At 36.4% G+C, this 21,213-nt stretch overlaps 1 protein-coding gene across 1 annotated transcript in view; it reads right to left on the reverse strand.

Moving 5' to 3' along the window:
- Positions 1–21,213, reverse strand: part of LOC127658428 (ADAMTS-like protein 3) — a 233,453-nt gene that overhangs the window by 25,233 nt on the left and 187,007 nt on the right. Inside the window, exons 20-23 of the mRNA XM_052147719.1 lie at positions 20,724–20,877; positions 18,196–19,237; positions 1,876–2,003; positions 1,649–1,777 (exon numbers count right to left, since the gene is read on the reverse strand). Coding sequence (XP_052003679.1) covers positions 1,649–1,777; positions 1,876–2,003; positions 18,196–19,237; positions 20,724–20,877 — 1,453 coding nt within the window. The remainder of the gene's footprint in view (positions 1–1,648; positions 1,778–1,875; positions 2,004–18,195; positions 19,238–20,723; positions 20,878–21,213) is intronic.

Here is a 21,213-nt window from a genome sequence, read left to right on the forward strand (position 1 = left end):
CTGTAAGGCCATTGTTAACAGCAGGTGTCCTTCACATCAACCAGATCACTAAGCAAACTCTATAAAAATCTAAGCAAGGAGTGAAGACAGACATAATGGTGACATGCCTCATAGGTTTTATTTATATAAAAATGCAAATGAAAAGAAGGTAATAGGTAGAACATTGTCCAGATTGAGGTTAGGAAGATCATGGGGCGTTAAACACAAAATGGGGCTGGTGACCTTGATTTGTCAGGTGAGGAGAAGGTCTTGTTTTCCTTGTCTACATAATTTTTTTTAATCAGTATTTTTATCTTGTTTTGCAGAAACAATGTCTAAACATTCTTTAAACAAGATACATTTAATTGAGAGGCACTTTATGACATAAGATATTAAAGGAATATTCAAAACAAGTTTAGCTCAGTTGACTTGTCCCTCCTTTTTTTCTTTTAAAAAAGCAGATATCTGGTTTAGAGTGAGGCCCTTTTTAATGGAAGTGAATGTGGACAATACGTGAACAGAATAAAACTCACTATATCATAAGAATAGTCACAAGAGCATGTTAACATGATTTTAATGTGATAAAATCGCTTACGAATCTTTTGTGTGCAAAGTTTTAGCCAATTTTACAACTTCGTTGCCATGACGATGTATGACAACAAACTCTAAAACCCTAAAATGACTGTAAAATTGATGATTTAAACAACTTTACTGCTCAAATAATTCATGAGATTCTGCAGATAATTAATGTAAGCACTTTTTAATATAATAAACTTCAAATTTCCGTCTTTAAACCCTCCAAAAATTGGCCCTGATCACTTCCATTGTAAGTGCCTCACTGTAACCTAAATTTCTGCTTCTTATTTTTATTAAATTGTTTTAAGAAAAAGAGGAACGCGTTAATTTTTGTGGTAATCAACATTATGGCCCCAATGCCGTCGATTGAGCTTAACTTGTACTGAACCTGGAATATTCCTTCAAGTCTTGTTTTCAGATAAATCATGTTGTGATAAATGTTTACTATAATTTTACTACAAAATACCATGCGGATACTATTATAGTTACTATCTATATACTATAGTTACTAACCAAATTCTATCATGGTTATTTTTTGTAAAGGAAGGTTTAGGGTTAGGGGTTTAAAAACAACACAATAAATACGCTGCAGTGATCCCCCTATCCTGTTTGTTAGTATTTAAATAGGGATGCAAATATTTTCTGCCACTAATACAGTATGACTTGGTGAGGATAAAGGTGGTTTGTGCCAACCGCAATGTGTTTTGTGAGGTAACTTTTGGCTGACTTGTTCGTAGTAAAGTATGGTTAATATTAATGTACAGCTTTTTTGGCATTGAGACAAGATTATTATCAACAACAATTAAGCACATTTTCCCCAAAGTTGTCATTACCATAATATGACAAAAATCTCATTCTAATTATTGCAACATATATTTTCACAATTTAAATGTACTTAACTTTTAATTAATTAAATTACATTTAGAACAACAAATACTAGTATGTTTACTTATTATTGTACATTTGAGTTGAAATAATATATTATGAAGATAATTTTCTTTATGCTAAATATTATTTTTTATTTCTGTCTTTTGATTTGGGGGTGAAATATGACACAGACATGTTCTTTAGGTTTCATGTATTTCACCCTCACCTTTGACAGGGCATTTCAGGGTTATGTTTGCACCTAAACGGGCACTGACAACACCTCCAACCACCACATTCAGACTGGTACTGTTCAGATCTGACATGTTGCTCTGTGAAACAGCAATTGTAGGAGGTTCTGTTTGAAAAATAAGAAGCACGGTCAGAACTGCAACCAACAGCTCGCATTGCACATAAAAACAAACATGATAGTATAAAACAATGTGTGTGTCTCACCAGCAAACAGAACTTGTGTTGTCTCTGAATCAGACCCTAACTCATTGGTGGCTGTGCACTTGTAGATGCCCATGTCTCTAGCACCAGGACGAGAGATGTGAACTTCTCCACTTCTGTCCCACGATACCCTGGAGAGGGCAGAGAAACACATCAGGCACAGAATTCTATCGCATTACGACTTGTGATTTCCCACACATGCTGCATTATGCAATTAGAGACTATTTAATTTCAACCGGGTTGTATCTGGGTTAAAACAACAACCATATTCTTGTTGTATTACAGTAATGAAACCATAGGAGCTCAATGCACCACTTCTTGCCATTTCAATAAAAACAAAACATGACACAGTGGCCCCAACATTTTTTTGGACACTTAAGCCACACTTAAAAAGGAATGAAAGGCAAAGCATTAAGAAAATCATCAAAACATGTGACATTTATTTCAAAGATAAATCTTTTCTAGCAAAACAATTTAAAATATATTATAAATATATTAGTTACTCTGCTAGGACACTAGTGTGACTTGAGGGGAATTGACTTTATACGTGCCACATGGCTTGATGTTTTGTTTTCTAATCATATGAAATGTATACATGTTTCTTAAGTGTCCAGAAGTGTCCAAATATATTTTGGGTTCACTGCATGTCTTAATCAATTGTCCCATAACTGGATCAGACTGAGGAATTAACTGGTTGAATCTCTAATTTCCTGTACATCAATCATGATTTTCCCTGGGCTCTGCCACACTTTTAATTTTGGTTCCTTTTTCATTTGATCTTCAAGAGCAATCATGAATCCCAGAAGATGGAATAAGAGGCCATTTGTTGGTCCCCAGAAATGTTTATATACCTGATTAAAGTGTGTTTACTATGTGGATACTATTATGAATGTTGAGTGGTTACTCTGGGCCACTGTAAATATAAAATAAAAATATGTTTAATTTACAGTAAAATTCCTTACAAAATATAGTGACCATGTTTTAGGGATTATGGGATGTAATTTTGATGCCTGTATAGTTTACGGTTCACAACTGTTTATATTATTACATGATATAGCCTAAACTTAATATACTAACTCGCACAAACACAAACAATATTACGGTAACGCATGTGACACTAACACAATGCAATAAACATTACAAAGAACGTCCTAATATATCTAACTGATATAAAAAAATAAGAAGAAACATAACTATTTCCATAAAATATAATGAAATGTGATGAGTCATGCAGGAACATCTGGGAATGCTAATTATTGTTTTTCACCATCTTTTTAACAACAGTTTACTGAAAAGCACCTGTATTCTCTTGTTAAACATAATTCTACCATAAAATCATTCTTTTTACATCAATAATTATTATTTGTTTTGTTTTCTAAACATATTTATGGCCTTCAGAGACCCCCCTTCGAGCCACTAGAATCAGTCAAGCTCAAAGCCCTCTCCTTGAAGACGGCCCTCCTGATCGCGCTCGCTTCCATCAAGAGGGTTTGGGACCTGCAAGTGTTCTCTCTCAGCGACACTTGCCTGGATTTCGGTCCGGCAGACACCCATGTTGTCCTAAGACCATGACCGGGCTATGTGCTAAAGGTTCCTACGACCCCCTTCAGGGACCAGGTAGTGAACCTGGAAGCGCTGCCCCGAGAGGAGGCAGACCCAGCCTTTACGTTGCTGTGTCCGGTGCATGCTTTGCATACCTATGTGGACCGCACACAGAGATTTAGATGTTCTGAGCAGTTCTTTGTCTGCTTTGGTGGACAGCGGAAAGGGAATGCTGTCTGCAAACAGAGGCTTTCCCACTGGGTTATAGGTACCATCGCTTTGGCCTCTCACACGCAGGCCGCACCTGCCCCCTTGCGACAGATCCATGAGTTTCAGTTATGGTCAATTATATAAATTGATAAGCCTTATATCAATTTATGTAAAAGCAGAGACCACTTTTAAAATTCATCAGTCTGTTTTTGGCATTTACGAGCAAAATTTTGCCATTTTCTCTTTATTCTTAAGTATTTACTAATGTCGATCCTTTTTGGGGGGTTTTGTTCTGATCGGACGAACAGCTTTGAAGCAATTGCTAAAGTAGTTTCGGAACCATTTCTGAAGTGGCAACAGGCCATAAGGTGAACCATTCCAAATATGGTATCGTTGCACTCGGCATGTCCTCCCAAACTTAACAAGATCAGTCCTGTGAAAATAGAACAACGCAACTAAAAGTTATAAGCTTGGAAATTAAAAAAATCTTTCCACCACTAGGTGACGCCGGACCCAAAGTTCTCAGGCACCTTCAGGGCATGGTCCTTATGACACATATAAAGTTTCGTAATGATACGCTAATGCGTTCATAAAATACAGCATTTTGCGACAAAATTAAAAATGGCCGATGACCAAAATAGCTGACATGGGAAAATTGTTATAATTTGACACGGAATGTTTCATTGAATCTAAAGAGACCAGTTTTATCATTTTTAGCCAAAGCGTTCAAGAGTTATAAGAAAATGTTTACATTTTTGACCAGCAGGGGGTAGTGTGGTGAAACGCTGCATGTGATCTCAAGGCATGATGGGAATGACACATACCAAGTTTGTCACAATCCATCAATGTTGGGGTGATACAGAATGCTCGCCGTCAACTTCATGAAGTCATTTCTCAGGAATGATTTCAAACATCGAAAAAAAAGGATAACTTTTGTATAGCTCCAGGGACGAAAATTTCATAAAAATTTTGGGGGGGACAATAAACATAACAATTCTCAAGAGCAATTTTTGAAGGGGACACCAAGGTTTTTTGTTGTTGCCCCGTTTGCATTTGTATTATTTTATTTCTTATACAATTATTTTAAGAATATATCATTATATTATTTACAATGCACATATTTTAATGATATTTTAGGGGGGGACAACCCTCAAACAGGGGGGGTCCTGAGTCTTTCTGCCTATGTATAGCTCTATCTCACGATCTCTTTAAAACAATTTTTGTGGAAATCGGCCCAAAATTGTAGGAGGAGTAGTGAAAAAACATATTTCCTTAAAATTAAAAATGGTTGACCATCTAGTCGGGCAGAACTGACACATTGTAACTCAAATCATTTAGTGCCACCAATAGGTCAGAGTTCAAATTTGCTGTGGTATCAGTACAGACTGTCCTCTAGCTGTGTGCAAAATGTCATAACTTTCCTACAAACAGTTCCATGGGCTGCCATAGACTCCCATGGCAGAAAAAAAAGAGAAGAAGAATAAGAACTCTAACGATTACAATAGGGGTCTTCGCCATTTCAGGTCTTGACTCCAAAGCATGATCACACCCACAGCAAGACGCTCATAAGTTATGAGTCATAACTATCAAAAACCAGCTTAATAAAAAAAAACAACAAAGCAAGAAACCTGCAATTAAATGAGACTTATAATTCTCTGCTTTTGACATCGAAATGTCAATGGCTATGAGCACACCTGAGCGCTAGATAAGCCAATATGATTGTTGGTAAAGTTTACATGCAAAGTGAAACTGGGGAAGAGGGCAAAAAATAATGTGTGCCGATCGGTATTATGTGCATATTGCGTAAAGCCAGAGGTCAGGTTCCTTTCAAGGTTTTTCTTTTCTCCACTAACTATTTAAGGAGTTTTTTTTTTCTTTGCTATGGTCACATATATCTTGCTCAAGGCATGATTAGCTACAAAACTGCTTTGAAACGATGTGTGAAAAGTGCAATTGAAATTAAAATTACTTGAATGTAGACAAAAAAAAAATTCTCAAGAAAACATGAAAATTGTGAATTTGTAATCCTGGAAGAATTGTCACAAGGGGCTTGTGCATCGTATCGCATTGTATCGTGCATTTTTTTATCATTACATGGCTACTTGATGTTGATACCATATGTACAAAACGGGCCAACTTTATAATGATAATGTTATGCAAACATGGCTTTCAGAACAGACTGGTAGGAAGAGGAAAAGAAAGAGGAGTACATATGCAAGACAACTGAGACAAAGACCCGAAGTGAGAGGTCTTCCCAAGGTGCATCGGTAGAGAACACATTTGATGTGATGTAGATGAGAACGTAATGCATTTAGGTTTTTGTGTGTGTGCGTATTGACGTGACCTTTTTTGATGGCCTACTCTATTAAAAAAAGACAGATAAAGGCATAATGAATCATCACATTTGTTTTTTGCACAAATAATCTGCACTGCAGCGAATCCTGTACATCCTGTGCATGTTTGTAAATGTTGGTTTCTGAAAGAAAAAAAATATCCAAGATAAACATTTTATATACAGTGTGTGTGTATATATATATATATATATATATATATATATATACTATATATACACACTCACACTCACATCATATGTTGCCAGTATTTAGTGTTTTAAAGGTTATTGTGTTATGAATGACAAACTGTGTTTGCTGAGTGAAAATGTTTGCGATGTTCTGGTAGAATATATTAAGTGTTTTATTGGTATTAGTGAATTTTGGAAGAGAAATTAACTGATGCGTCAAGCTGCATGTTTCAAAATACAACTGTGTAAAGTGTTGGTGCTCAGAACTGAAAAGGCATGTTACAATCGTTGAAAAAATAAAAAACTGTAAAATGTAATGCTTTAGGCTGTGTTGTGGTGAGAAGTGTTTTTACAAGGAGTAATGGCCATAATTGCAGCCAATTACATTTTACACTGTGAAACGCATTAAGTTCCCTTCTAAAGTTATTTGTTTTTATCCTGAACCTAAAGTTGCACTGGACTGGTGTGTGCACAGTTTCTGTCCGGACTCTAACCAAGCGTACTGTCCAATTATGTAAAAATCTAAATGAAACAAAGACAATTTATTTTTTTAATGATCATATATTGCTGTAATTTGTGGTGCTCATGGCCATCCCAAATATCCAAGTTTGTATTTTTGTTGAAATCCATAAAATCGGGAAAAATTAAATGGTGACATGTTGAGTTAAGTAAGCAACAGTCAACAAAGCAATAGGTCAAAGAGAGAGGAAGTGAAAAAGCAATAAGAAAAAGGTTAATTACATACACAGCTACTGAGAAAGACAGGAAGCAGAGAACGAGAGAGACATGTGCTTGTAAACTGAGGAAAAAGGTAATAACACTCTACACAGAAGTAGACGGTTCAGGACAGATTGAGAGAGTCTGAGAATATGTGGAGGTATTTGATACACAGAGAATCAAGCTTTGTTAAAAATAAATTATCTGCCTACCTAAACAGCAATTTAAGGCAACACAGGTGCACTTTTGATCTGAAGTCTGTTGGAAAAAGTAGGTAATTTCTACTATCTTCTAAGAAACATTCATTCAGCCAAATTCTAAGGCAGCATCAAAAGTATGCTTAACAAAGAAGGCAATTCCAGAATGTATTACAACAAGCTCAGTGAAACAAATCCATCCAAGATGGTGAATGAAGTGAAAGAAATGTTGATTATAAAAATCATTCCTTTCATACCAACAATATATCTATATATCTATCTATCTATCTATATATATATATATATATATATATATATATATATACAGTGAGGAAAATAAGTATTTGAACACCCTGCTATTTTGCAAGTTCTCCCACTTAGAAATCATGGAGGGGTCTGAAATTGTCATCGTGAGGTGCATGTCCACTGTGAGAGACATAATCTAAAAAAAAATCCAGAAATCACAATGTATGATTTTTTAACTATTTATTTGTATGATACAGCTGCAAATAAGTATTTGAACACCTGAGAAAATCAATGTTAATATTTGGTACAGTAGCCTTTGTTTGCAATTACAGAGGTCAAACGTTTTCTGTAGTTTTTCACCAGATTTGCACACACTGCAGGAGGGATTTTGGCCCACTCCTCCACACAGATCTTCTCTAGATCAGTCAGGTTTCTGGGCTGTTGCTGAGAAACACAGAGTTTGAGCTCCCTCCAAAGATTCTCTATTGGGTTTAGGTCTGGAGACTGGCTAGGCCACGCCAGAACCTTGATATGCTTCTTATAGAGCCACTCCTTGGTTATCCTGGCTGTGTGCTTCGGGTCATTGTCATGTTGGAAGCCCCAGCCTCAACCCATCTTCAATGCTCTAACTGAGGGAAGGAGGCTGTTCCCCAAAATCTCATAATACATGGCCCCGGTCATCCTCTCCTTAATACAGTGCAGTCAGCCCTGTCCCATGTGCAGAAAAACACCCCCAAAGCATGATGCTACCACCCCCATGCTTCACAGTAGGGATGGTGTTCTTGGGATGGTACTCATCATTCTTCTTCCTCCAAACACGGTTAGTGGAATTATGACCAAAAAGTTCTATTTTGGTCTCATCTGACCACATGACTTTCTCCCATGACTCCTCTGGATCATCCAAATGGTCATTGGCAAACTTAAGACGGGCCTTGACATGTGCTGGTTTATGCAGGGGAACCTTCCGTGCCATGCATGATTTCAAACCATGGCGTCTTAGTGTATTACCAACACTATCTATATATATATATATATATCACAGTTAGAAGTCTAACTAAAAGTGGATAATTTTACCCCATATTTGTGTGTGCTATTTATTTTTATGTTATCTAGAGCATCCTATTGTTAGCTTAGCAACATGCTAACCAGGGGCTGAATTCACGAAACGTTCTTCTTAACTACCATGTTCTTCTTAATTTCTAACTTAAGAAAAAGTAACAAATATTTTCAAATTCTTGGGAAAAACAATGTTCGTAAAATCATTGAAAATAAAAAAACAATTCTCCCCTTTCTCCCCAATTTGGAATGCCGAATTCCCAATGCACTTTAAGTCCTCTTGGTGCTGTAGTGACTCAACTCAATCTGGGTGGCGTAGAACGAATTTCAGTTGCCTCCGCGTCTGAGACCATCAATCTGTGCATCTTGTTGTTGCTTGTTCAGCGTGTTACAGTGGAGACCTAGCGCATGTGGAGGCTTCATGCTATTCTCCGCGGCATCCACGCACAACTCAACACGTGCCCCACCGAGAGCGAGAACCACATTATAGGGACCACGAGGAGGTAAACCCAACGTGACTCTACCCACCCTAGCAACCAGGCCAATTGGTTGCTTAGGAAGCATGACTGAAGTGTAAATAACATCTTAAAGTTAGGATAACCTCACAGCTGTCTTAAATTCTAAAAGGTAAGATGTTTAATGAATTTACTGGATTTTTTAAGTGTTGAGTCTCAAGTCGCAATGGGCTGTTTATGTGTAACATTCACCTTGTCCCGTTTTGCCCTTACCTCTTCTTTGCCCATTTCGTCCCGTATTTAACTCCACAGTCCCCTTGTTAGCGTGCACGTTCCCTGTTATTAGTTTCACCTGCACCCGCCCCCTCTGGCTCTCGCGCTCACTCACATTCATCAGAGTATTAGGTTCACCCGCACTCGTTCTAATCACAAGATTATTAGTCTCACCTGCACTGTTCGTTTTCCCCTATTTATACGCTGCCCTTTCGTCTCACTCTTGTTGGTTATTGTTTAGTTTACCCCTTCGCTTTGCCAGCTCTAGTGTTCCCCTAGTATCCCCTGTCTTTTCCTCTCGCTTGTCTCGCCTCTTTGATATACTCTGATTCTCCGGCTTCGACCTAACGCTCCCCTGGACTACTCTTCTGTGGATTTGCCCCTTCTGATATTTACTGATTTCCCGGCTTCGACCTTACGCTCCGCTTGACTACGCTTCTCTGGATTTGCCCTTTGTACTGTTGCCTGCTTTTTCAATAAAGCAGTTTTACCCCGACATTGTGACTGTCTCAACTTGTGTTCGTTACATTATGTAGAAATTTGATTTTAGACCATAAACTGTTTTTGACTGTTCTTGTGTTTAATTACATTTTTATTTTCAGCTTGTAAACCATGTAAATGTTATCACCAAATTCAAACAATTAATGTTGTTTTGAAGCTTCTTAATGTCATGACCAATCATTCTAATGGATGCACTGCATTGAGTGCTCTCTCTCCACGATCATAGAAACATAATAGTTATAACATTAGAACTCTGTGACTTTCTTTTTCAACGCCCATCCACCTACCTATCGCAGTTGGGCACAGCGGAGAAAGCCTCTGTCACCTTTTCACATTTACCCACCTCTTAATTTCTGACATGATATAATAATCAAGCTTCCTGAGGAGAAATTATTCCTTGCAGTACCTTCCTTAACAAGAGCATCCAGCTCTTGTAGTTTTTGTTTCTTTTCTTTTCCTCCATGTCAAATTAAAATGTATCAAATGGTTAGCAGCAAGTATTCTCTTATGACAGTTAATGCCGTTAAACTAACACACCGCACGCACTTTACAATAAAAAAAATTATCGTGGTACTTTCTACTTAAAAAAGGGTTAATAGATATATTTATTGTTACAATCTACCAGTGTTGAAGTGTTGAATTTGTTGTAGGCTATTAGACATGGCAACTCCATTAGCAGGCCGATCAGACACCGTCAAATCATGTCTTTTTATTCTTAAGAAAAAATTAGGAACTTCTTAAGAATTTTACAAAAATTGCACTTTTAAATTAAGAATCCGGCCCCAGGGCCAGACATTGGAAAATACAATGTGTTAAAAATCTCCAAGGTGCAGTGAGGGTGTGCACTCCCACCCAAACCCACAAAGGAGAAACAGCACAAAATGTGCATTGTATCCAATCCAGCACATCTCACGAAAGCCTAGTCATTCAGACCCACTAATAAACAACACAGGCTGAGCCATGTCTAAAGAATCAAACTCACAGAAAAGATATAATCTACAGCGTGATGGCACGTCTGGACCAACTCAGAGGTAAAAATGTATGCAGGAAATGAACTTCAGGACAATGGCAGCATTGTTTCAGCAATCAAAAACACTACCCTACAGTTCACACGCCACAATAATCAGAAAAAATTAAATAAAACAAAATTACATGACGTCTTTGGAAAAATGAATGTTGTCCAAATCAAAATAATTTCAAAAATTCATAAGGGACAAACGCTTACAAGAGCATAAAAGAAAGAAATCATGCACATAACTTCTAACATTTCCATTATGTATAAAGATGTTATGTATTATGACATGTACCATTACCTGGAAACACTATGTTATTACAATAGTATATGAATATGGTAATCATATAGTGAAGTACTATAGTATTTTTTTAATTACCTTGAATCACCATGTAAACAATAATATATGAATATGGAAATCATGTATCAATTTACCATAGGAGTAACATGGTATTCTTTGAAGTACTTTGAAACACTATGCCGATACAGAATGTTAAATGAATATGGTAATTGTATATCCCATGGTATTACCATCTGATACCATCAGAAATTACATTGTTATTGCCAGATGTGCTCTCTCTCTTTCTCTCTCTCTCTCTCTCTACACACACACACACACACACACACACACACACACACACACACACATTGGTGTGGCTTTCTTTATGAGGATTCTCCAAAGACATAATGATTTTTATACTGTACAAACTATAGATGCTATCCCCTAACCCTACCCCTAAATCTAACCCTCACTAACCCACTAGAAATGTCCTCATAAACCACATTTACAGCATAATAACCTTGTAATTACCAGTTTGTAACCTACATTTTTTCCCTTTTTCACACACACACACACACACACACACACACACACACACACACACACACACACACACACACACACACACACACACACACACACACACACACACACACGCACGCACGCACGCACACACACACACACACACACACACACACACAAGAAATTTGGACTCTGATGATTTATCCTGTAATTCTGTATCTAGCTACTATATTTCTGCATTGTGTAGATGATTGTGGATGTATAGATGAATAGTATACTGTATGTATGCAGAGTTTTTATACAGGTATGTGCAAATGAAATTATGTTCAAATGGGTTTGTACAGGTAATAGTATAAATATGTAAAATAGTGACTTTAAATGTTGAACACATGTTTTTGCATAAATAGCATGCCTAATATACTTTATACTAAAGAATATTTACATGCTTTTTGTGTGTGTGTGTGTGTGTTTTTTACATGCACACAATGGTACGTATTGCACCATACTGAATACTTGTATACTGTATTGCACTAAACTGTAATATACTGTACCAAGGCTTTGATAAACATGTGAATACATCTTTTAGGTGCTTTGTCCATGACAGTATGCTCCGTGCATCTGCGGTTGAAAAAAATATGAAGTAGCTTAAAAGTAGCAAGCTACTTTTGGCATGTAGCTTGTAGTGTAACTTGCTACTTTCGAGCTTTTAGCTTAACACATTTTTCTGTTGAGTAGTTTGTAGCTTGGCTTGCTAAATTCTTTTGAGTAGCTTGCCCAACACGGCAAATGGGAGTTGCGATGCAAAGTTTTATACTTAGGGTCAGGACTTTGTTAATGTGAAAAAATAAAAGAAATGTAATCTAAACATCATTAGCCCATAATATCAATCGTAACGTTACTAACTCGAGCAAAGACTAGACTGACGTATGTGTGTGAGTGTGTGTGTGCTATTCAGTTCACAGCAGTACGTGTAAAGCGACATTGTTAGCATCTGATTTAAAGCGTCACAGATCTGCCAAGACACATTTGAATGAAAGAGCACGAAAGGGTGATGCTTCATGTGGCTTTAGAGTCTGTGAACGTCAATCACCTTGCCTGTGTTTTGCTTCATATGTGGCCAAAAATAAGAAGCACTATGTAAGCACCACAGCACAGTCGGCCCTGGGGCCGTGAACACCACAGGTGCTGCAGCGGGGAGGAAAATGGAGATATATGGAGCATAATACTAAACTGATGTAGAGTGTCAGTGTAGATGACTGCTTGAGTTTCCCCAGTCAGGTTGACACTGCTGCAAAGAAAATACAGTGCAATCGAAAGTCAAAATTATGAGATGCTCAGCCATAATTTTAATATAAAAAGTCATAATGAGATTCTCAAATGTGACACTGATCTTTGCAATACTATCTTTAGCCAACACTATGGGGTTATTATGGAAGCCCATTTATACCACTTAAAAAAAGTTATTTGGAAAGTCAAAAATATGAGATACAAAGTCTAATGTTATTTTATTATATTTAGGCAATATCTCACATCTGTGATGCTCTGTTATGCAGCACTTGATTTGACTAAAATAACTCCAATGTTTTTGATTGTGCTGTGAGGTTCTGTATAAAATCAAAATTAATTGTTTTACTTTCATTTGATTAAAGTTGTAATAAATTACTTTATTAAAGCATTTATTACCATTTTGATAATAAAATTCTAATAGCTTTTGTATATGGAATAAAAAAATAAATAAAAAAAAAGAAACAGGTTTCAGACTCGGTATTGGCGAATACCAAAAAGAAACTATCGGTACTCGCTCTCAAAACATTTTTTATATAAAAATTTACAATTTAAAATAGTATCGGGACATCGCTAACAAAGTAACAATTATGAGATACTAAGTCATAATTTTGAGATATAAAATACATAATTTTGAGACACTAATTTATATTTATGAGATAAAAAGACATTTATGAGATACTAAGACAAAATTATGAGATGCAGTTATTTATGAGATACTAAATCATAATTATGTAATTTTTTAATTATAAAAAGTCATATTTATATATAAATGTTAACTATTTATTTTGATGGTCCCCCTACAGATATTCAACTGACTATGAGTAACTTATCAACAGACTTGTTATAGCTAGTAAACAGTGTTTCAACAAACATTCAGTAGACTTTGTCACCTGTTTATTGATCTTTATTGATTACCTACTTACATTTCTTTGCTGCCTGCTCGTTTTCTTATTTCACCTTTAGTTACCCAAAGATTTTCTGGAAATGCTCTACTAACAGTTTGTTGCATATGTATTTCCACTTTACTTTAAGGTAGTATCAACTGTTCATCTATAGTTACCAGGGACCATCAAAATAAAGTGAACATCTAAAGAATAAGGTTAACTGACTGCTAACCTTAAAGTAACTGACTGCTACATGTCACTATCAAAAGATGGTAAATACCAATACTGATAATAACAAACTGGAATAGCAGCATCACATTGCAACCAGAGCATAGACTGTATGTAAAATAAATATAAATGTACAGATGTCATTGTTTTGTCCCACAATATTAATGAACTGATGTTCTCAACAATAATGTAAGTAGGCAATTAATAAAGATCAGTCTACTGAATGTCTACTGAATATTTGTTAAAACACTGTTTACTAGCTATAGCAAGTCAGTCGATAAGTCATTTATAGTCAGTTGAATATCTGTAGGGGGACCATCAAATTAAAGTGTTACCAAATTGGTTGATAAAAAGTCAAAATTTTGAGACAAAAGGAATCTCATAATTATGATTTAGTAACTCATAATTATGACTTAGTATCTCATAATTTTGACTTGATTTTTTATGTATTTTATTTTTTTTTATGTGGCGGAAATGGGCTTCCATAATAACCCCATAGTATTGGCTAAAGATAGTACTGCAAAGATCACTGTCACAGTTTCTCCAATACAATGTGGGAGAAAATAAAGAGCCTTTTGAAAATGTATTTGTATTTTGTTTTTGTATTTAATTTGTTACCTTTCCAAATTCCATCATAATGTTTTGTTGTTCTGAACATTAAACTAGTTCTGGATGGAAGGAATGATGGACAGATTGTGTAAAAAAGATTGTTTAAGATAACAATCTTAATTGGAATGTCTTTGTTTTGCTATAAATTGAAAGAAATGAACACTGCAATTTGAAACAATTTTCGTGTATGCGAGACATATTTTTAAAAATATCCCAATACTTACAAACGAGAAAAGAATAACATGATATAATTGTAAATATTACTCTGTAGGATTGGAATGCATTCATTCTGGGTTGGCACTGGGCTGGTATGGGTTTGGAGTGAGGTTAAATTTGGTTTTGGAGTCAAGTGGCGTTGTAAAACAGGAATGAGCAGTGATGCTTTGATGGCAGTTATTGTTCTGCCGTTGGCTAAAACAGTAGAGACCACGCACAAACAGGGCTGTCAACAAAAGGGTGGGAGGGAAATTATTTGGCAGCTCAGTGCAACACTGTAGTCAAAATAACTTGAGTATAGCAAATAAATAAAGCATTATAAAAGGATTGAAGACATTCCAAAAAATAATAAAAGATAAAAATGGTAATGGCTGAAAACAAAATTTTTGAGTCGAGGTCAATCCTGTCATGGTTCTAGAGATAAGTTGTCCAAACAAAATGATGGAGATCATGGAAAAAAGAAAAATAAATAATCATAAAACCTTCAAGCATTTAAGCATAAGCCTTTAGATTAAACCTTTTTTTTTTTCAATCATAAGAAACACAAATTCAGTCACCTACCAACATCTACTGTGACCACTGAAGTTAACGCATTGCAGTATTTCATGATTCACCTTAGGACTGCTGTGTTTTCAAGTCGAGGCTGTGAAAAGATGCCTGAACAATGTTTGCACAGCCATGTCTCTTTCAGGTCCCACAGCGCACACCAGGAAGAGGGGCAGACAATGTTTGGCGACTGTCTGGGTGGAGGCTACATTAAGTCAATGTTTTCAATGCCTGTATTTAACAATCAACTGTATAGAGTAGAGTATTAGACCACAATGCGACCCTGGAGAGAGAGTGAAAGGAGCACAGCCAGCATTTCTGACCCTTACAGACCGCATAACGTGAGAGCTAGGGTGCTTCGAGGTGAATATTTGAGTGGGATGATGATTAATAAGCTTTTGGAATATGTGGTTGCTCAATCAAGATCAGTCACGCTGGACTCAGAGGTTCATAGGGAGTCTTGTTTTCTATAAAGAGAAAAAATAGCTTGTTGGGGTTCAAGTTGAACTCCACCCATTTTAAACATCATGTTAATTGGACTAAAATCATTCTGTGTATAAGGACTGTGGTTGAAATTAACAGAAAACAGTAGAATCATATGAATTCCAGAAAGCTTTGTTTGTACAGTACCAGTCTATAATGGTTTGCTACAGTAAAAAGAAATTCAGCGTCACTGGTTATATTTTGTGCCGCAGAATATTGTTGACGTGCATGTAAACGTGCTCACAGACACTAAAGAGTTTTGGTTCAAAGGTGTGTCATAACTAATCACAGTACACACGTTTGAATGTGTGAAATGGAGCAATATATTTGAGACTGGCTGCAAAGGGTATGATTTCATGTGAATAACGACCTGGTCTTAAGAAAGTTTTTATCTTTTTTCTTAAGACTGTTCTCAAGAAAAAACTGAAGAAGAACTAAAAATAGTGTAAATAGAATTTTAAAGTTAGGATAACCTCACAGTTGTCTTAAATCCCAAAAGTAAGATGTTTAATGAATTTACAGGGTTGTTTCAAATGTGATACATTCTCCGTTTTGAGTCTAAAATCACAATGGGCTGTTGATGTAGGTATGTGATTTAAGACCACTAATGTTTTGTGTTGTATGCTATTTTTTATTTTCAACTTTCAAACAATGTAAATGTTATCAAGAAATTCTAAATGTGGTGACAACACATGCTAGTCAATTCAAACTGATGCACTGCATTGCTCTCTCTCTCTCTCTCTCTCTCTCTCTCTCTCTCTCCGCGCTCTCTCCACGATCTTTAGAGTCTGTAGAACATAACATAATACATGAAAAAAAAAACATAATCAAAAGCACATCTCACGCAAAAGTAAAAGAGCATGAGGTGCTTGCTAATTTAAAGCTACACTATATAACTTTTGTCCCTCTAGTGGTTGAAGCATAAAACTGCTGGTAACTTGCGGAGGAAAATTGTTTTGGAAATTATGTGAGTTGGGCTTTGCCTCCATCCTTCTGCGTGGATGTATCTGATGGTTTGAGGAGTTACCATGGTTACAGGTGATCATCTAATCAAAGTGAATGACACTAATGACAACAAAAATCCCCCCCTCCCCTCAAAAAAAATTATAAATAATGAAAGGAAGAGAAGGATGGATGTACGAAAATGTGTCTTATGAGAAGGTAAGTAGCATACCTTCCACTGTTGTTTTGACTTATTGAAAACAGTTGTTTTAAAATATATAGTGTTGCAAAAGTTAGACAACGATGACATTAAACATAACGATTGCTAGTTATATCAGATAAAATCAAACGGTGAAAACTATTATAACTTAGCTATTAGGCAAATAGACCAAGGTAGTAACTGGTTTAGAGATTGGCATTATTACCAACATAAAAGTAAAATTTCTAAATAAAATGTCCTTCCTTCCACGAAAATGAAATTGAAAGCACTGTAGTACCACAATTCATAATAAAATACCCCATTAGAGTGGCTAACACAGAATTGCGCTAAGACAATCAGCAAGAAAAACTCCATCTCTGGGTCGGTTTTAAATCCTTTAAGATCTCTGAATTGTCGCCACCTCTGAAAAGCCAATCTGATGTTGTTTCATTTTTATAAGGGGCTCTGTCGCTTTACCTTTTTACTTGCAGACTCTTCTTGGATCAAGGTTTCTTTTTTTTTTAAACAGGTAATTCCCCAGAGGGTTGCCTTTTTGAATGATCCATGGTCAATGTCGCTCATTTGTTGTGGCTACAAGCTTTCAGCTTCAAACTACAACCACATATACATGCACTGGATCTTCTTTTCTTTATGGACATGACATAAACATGCATGGACCAATGATGGAAGTATGCAATTTCCTGCAAGATCTTGATAGCTCATTAGTATAGGCTTACCATAGTTAATCGGGGTAAGGCAAAAACATGGTTTGGAAGCCGGATTGTTGGTGTACTTGCTAATTAATACAATGTTGTTCATTTCTAACTAAATTCTTTTTACATTTTATAGCTTTAAAAAAGGTTAATGGATAGATATATTTATTGTTATGATTTACCAGTGTTGAAATATAAAATTTATTGTATAAGACATGAGCAGGCTAGTATGATCAGACAATGTCAAAGTCTGTCATTTTATTCTTAAGTAAATAAAATGAGATGTTTTTAAGAAAATATTTGTGAACTTCTTTGGAACTTTTCAAGAACTGCATTTATCAATGTTCTTATGAACTTACTTATAATTTATCTTCAGAAATGTCTTAAATAAAAAATTCTGAATCCAGCCTCTGCTTATTACATGACTACTTCCCAAAAAAATAAAAAATGAATAAATACATTTACTTAAAATCTTGATACTGAGTTTAAAATATTTTATTACCTTACTTGTTAAGTATGAAAGACTCATGATATTCCCATATGTGCAGTCATTATTAAGGAATATCTGATCACTGGAAGGTGTGATTGACCAATCAGAATCAAGAATTCTAGAGAGCTGTGTAATAATAGCATACATTAACCCATTAAACTACATATTATTGCAACTGTATAACTGTCATTTACCTTTCAGTATTCTGTAGTGGAACTCCATCTTTGCTCCAGGAAAGTGTTGGAGGAGGTACTCCCTGAGTGGCACAAAGTAGGGTGAGACTGTGGGTAGCATTGGTTAGGTAGACTGTCCTCCCCACATTGATCCTGAGATCTCTCTGGAAACTCATTGTAGATCCATGATGCTTTTGACGAATGATAACAGTTCGCCTGCCTTTTTTCAATGCTTTTCCCACAGAAAGATGGGAAGAGTTTGGAGTCCTATCTAAATGATTGTCCAACGTAGTGCTTTCCTCAGTGGGGGACCCTTTTTCTGCGGCATTCAAATCCTCCATTAATTTGCCAATTAGTTGCGAGGCCATTTCATCCGTCACATCCCCACTTTCTGCCAGCTGACTGATATTCCTCACAACCTCCTCAAACTGTAATGGATCAAGGACATAGGCCCCTTTGCGGCCCTTGGCCCTTGAAGCCAAAGGATAGTTCCCCAAAGCAAGAGTGTCCCAGAGTTTTTTGGGCTGGCCATCATCATCTCGATAAAACTCATTCTTCCGCACCCAGCTAGGGCCAGAATTTGGAACCTTCTTTCCTGGTGAAAACCGCTTCTGTTCAGGGCACTTCACATCAACACAACCTCCCTCTTTGTTTAGGTAAGGATGGAAGTAAGCATTTTTCTCTTTCTCCAATCCCTGCCCTTTAGGATGTTCTAAGAGTCTATTATTGTAGCCGATAAGCTTGAGGATAAAGGTGTCTGAATCTTGGTTCGCCCAGCAACGGTACAGACCGATGTCTACAGCTTTCAAGTTGTAGATCCTCAAAGCCCCAGACTTGGTGATGCTCAGACGTTTTGAACTTTTCAGATCACTACCATCCTTCTCCCAGTGGATCTGAGCTTTCGGGAAATGACGAACGGGACACTTGATAATGATTGACGTCTTGGGAAGAAGGTAAGCTCTTCCTCCAATGGTAAAACTGAGGCGTTTTTCTTGTCTGGTCTGGATGTAGATGCGATTTAGGCCTATGACTTGAGGGCAACATTTTTTGGAGGATTTGTGCTCTGTAAATAGAGGTAGAAGATGTTTAAGTGGTTCAAACATAGGTTAGGGCACGACATAAGCACTAATATCTTTTTTTACATGAGGTTGAGACAAGCTTAACACCCCCAAATGATGTCTGCAGTTCAAGCTCTTGATTTCAAGCCCTATGAAGTTAAATCACATGGGACAAAGGGGCTTTCAAAAGTTTGAAAAAAGGAAAACTGTGGGGGTACAATCTGAATGTTCTCAGCTTGCAGACTTCTCAAGAGAATGAAAACATGCTATTGGATTGTACCTCCATACCGCAGGGCCTTATCAAGATGATACACCCAACGATTCAGTTTGAACCTAATCTTTGAACCTACAACTACAATCAGCTTATCTACAGAAACATTATCAAGGCAGATCTTTCTGTGTTACAGTCGTCAACCTATAATCGAGTAGTATCTCAAAGCGGTTTGTTATATGTCCACACAGAGCTACTAAATATGACCATGGAGAGTTCTTTGGTTCCAGGAGAACAATGACTACATACTAGGTGATACCTACAGTTCCCTGATTTTTATTTGACAGAAATCTGAGCTGAAACTCAAGTAGGATGTTGCTATTATTCCATCTTAAACCAACAGGCAGTTCCAAAACTTGTTTAAGCAGTTTCCTGCCCAATGAACTGGTATCAGAATATATGGAGACCATGCTGAGAGCAAGGCCAGACAGCGGTTAGTTCTAAGTTCATTAAATCTTTGTTTATTTAATCTAGTAACACTTAAAGGTGAAGTGTGTAATTTTGTTATTTTCTAAACTTGTTTAATGTGTAGAGAAACTACAGCCATTTAGAGGATAATTTCCCAAAGAGTGCAAACACTATGGCACTGTGGTGCTTTCAGAACACTTTTCTTTTTGCTTGAGTGGTCTGACATATAACCTTCTGGGCCAGTTTAACTGTTTGTTAAAAATGGTAGATAGGGGTTAGGGTGCAAGAGCCAATAGGAGTTTCGTATTATTGTAAATTATTCTTTGGTGCAAGGTATTCCAAATGAAAAATGTGTTAGTCTTTGTAAACTTTCATCATAATGTTATAACATACTCATATTAAATTATATCATATCTCGTGTATATATATATATATATATACAGTATGTTATAACTTTTCCTCTGAAAGGACTTTTGTTTTCCTCTGACATCACTCATATTTTGTATAATATTAACCAGCTAAATAGCTATTTAGCTATTGTTTTAGCCAACCTACTTTCAGACCTGGCTCTATTCTGATAAGAAACTCTCTCTTTACACAATCCATTTGATGCCCTCCATATTTTTTTTAAAAATGTTTTACTCTGAAATATGTCACATTACGGAAGTAAAATTGGTTTCGAATGACAATTAAATTTGACCTTAAATGTCCAGGCATTATGAGATTCCACTATGTGGTAAACTGCAGGTAAAGGATAGCTGAGAAATAGAAAATCAAACAAACAACTAGCAAATAAGCATGTCAAATCTTACTGTTGCAGGGGGTCATACGGCAACTCCTGATGAGGGGAGGGAGAGGAAGGTCACTGCATGCTGATCGGTCCAGAGTGACCAGCTGACCAGACACCGTTTGTCTCCTACACACAGGTTCTCTCCGCTGAACGCCTTTACCACACGTCACAGAGCACTGCATGCACAGAAATTGTGTGTTTGGACACTTTTACTCAATGGCATGATAAATCAACCAGCCTTTAATAGTCTGGTTTCTCACAAATTCATGTCACCTCAACTGATCATTGACATACAAACTCTTAACACATAAAAATACATGTTTTCTTATCTACCAAAATTGAATGCACCCTACACTCTTAAGAAAAAGGTTTCTAAATAATTCCAAATAAAGGTTAGTTGGCTTGTAACAATAAAAAAAAACCTTTTTGGTGCTAAATAGAATCCTTTTTAAAAGGTTCTTCCTTTGAATGTGCTATATAGAACCTCAAAAGAGCTATAAAGAACATTTTTG

This window comes from Xyrauchen texanus, chromosome 2, assembly GCF_025860055.1.
Source record: "Xyrauchen texanus isolate HMW12.3.18 chromosome 2, RBS_HiC_50CHRs, whole genome shotgun sequence".
Taxonomy (NCBI): Eukaryota; Metazoa; Chordata; class Actinopteri; order Cypriniformes; family Catostomidae; genus Xyrauchen; species Xyrauchen texanus.